The 1,400-nt window shown below is 43.3% G+C and overlaps 1 protein-coding gene across 1 annotated transcript; it reads right to left on the reverse strand.

Moving 5' to 3' along the window:
* Positions 1–42: 42 nt before the first annotated feature.
* Positions 43–1,146, reverse strand: LOC109954059 (basement membrane-specific heparan sulfate proteoglycan core protein-like; the record flags this gene model as incomplete). The annotated part of the gene is made up of 3 exons (XM_020589481.1): positions 43–215; positions 633–804; positions 902–1,146. Coding segments are annotated over 3 exons (551 nt in total), but the record flags the coding sequence as incomplete, so codon positions are not given.
* Between the last annotated feature and the right edge of the window lie 254 nt (positions 1,147–1,400).

A 1,400-nucleotide genomic window follows, 5' to 3' on the forward strand; every position in this document is an offset into this window, starting at 1 on the left:
TATAAATGGACAATAAACAAACATATTTCCCAAGTGTTCTGCTGTTTGTCTTAATAATGGTTTACATGGTAATGTTGCCAGTCAGTACTTACTTTCTTCACAGGTCAGGCCTGTGTGCCCAGCTGTGCACACACACTGGCCATTAAAACAGCTGCCACCATTCTGGCACTGACGGTTGCTCTGGCACACATCTCTCACCACCTCACAACGCTCACCTGTAGGGACACATGCCAGTCATGGGTCAGGGGTGAAAGGTCAAGGGTCAGGTTCATTCAGAAGCAGGCTAGTTCACATGATTTGGAGATTATATGTAGACGCAGCTTACTGTTTAGTTTTACACGTTTTAATGAAATACTGAGATATCTTTGAAGGAGAAGATCTATTGGAACTGATACTTAAACAGGCTTTTGCCCTGAGTTGCATGTTTCCTACTCCAAATGAAAGCTGATCCGTACAGCTTATACTTAAGGACGCTGTCTTAGACAAGTATAACTTAGAAAATCTTCCATTTACAGAAATAAAAGTGAAACATACATGGTAACTGATAATGAGCAGCATATACAAACTATAGTAGCAACTTCTGTCAGGGATCAAACATTTGCTACATCTTCTCAAGCACTTTGAGAACTGACCTTCAAATCCATCCTTACAGATGCACTGGTACTCATATTCAGCACTCAACATGCAGTGACCACCGTTCAGGCAGGGCCGGCGGTCACAGGGGCTGTTGTCCACACACTTGTGGATAGACCTGCTTTCTGTGAAACTGTAGGACAGATCCACCTTCTTGTTGTTGATGGAAACCTAAGCAGGCAGTGCAGACGTGTTTAAGCAACCACATAGAGATAAATACTTATTAGCGTTTTATTTTGTTTTTATTTTTAGCACAGAGAGATCTCACCTCTCCTACACATCCCCAAAACATTCTGCTGACATTAGCAGGCTTCGGCAGGATGTCCATGCTGGGAACTCCTCCAAGGTACATGTGGGTGTGGATATTGAGGCCCTGGGCTTTTCCTGGAGACATCTTCCTCTCCACCAGGCCATGGTCGACCCTGAGGTGGCCGGCTCTCTTGTTCCGCTCGGCCACAACTCTGTGCCACTGGCCTAAAGAGACTGGCTCAGGACTGAGAAGGATTGCCTGGCCTGAAAATCAAGATAGGTCCACAGAGATTTGACTTTCTGACAGTTTGCCTTATAGACCGCAATGTATGTAAGTGGAATGAACAAATATCAGTATTATCTGCTCAGTAATTTGATCATATCCCTGGTTATTCTAACCATACTAACTCCTTTATTATGTTAATTCATGCACTAAAACATAAAAGCACCAAGCTGATTTGAGGTGCACATAAACAAATTAAGACGACAGCATTTAATGCTTTGTTGAAATGGTCCCA

The sequence above is a fragment of the Monopterus albus genome, unplaced genomic scaffold, assembly GCF_001952655.1.
Source record: "Monopterus albus unplaced genomic scaffold, M_albus_1.0 scaffold2871.1, whole genome shotgun sequence".
Classification (NCBI taxonomy): Eukaryota; Metazoa; Chordata; class Actinopteri; order Synbranchiformes; family Synbranchidae; genus Monopterus; species Monopterus albus.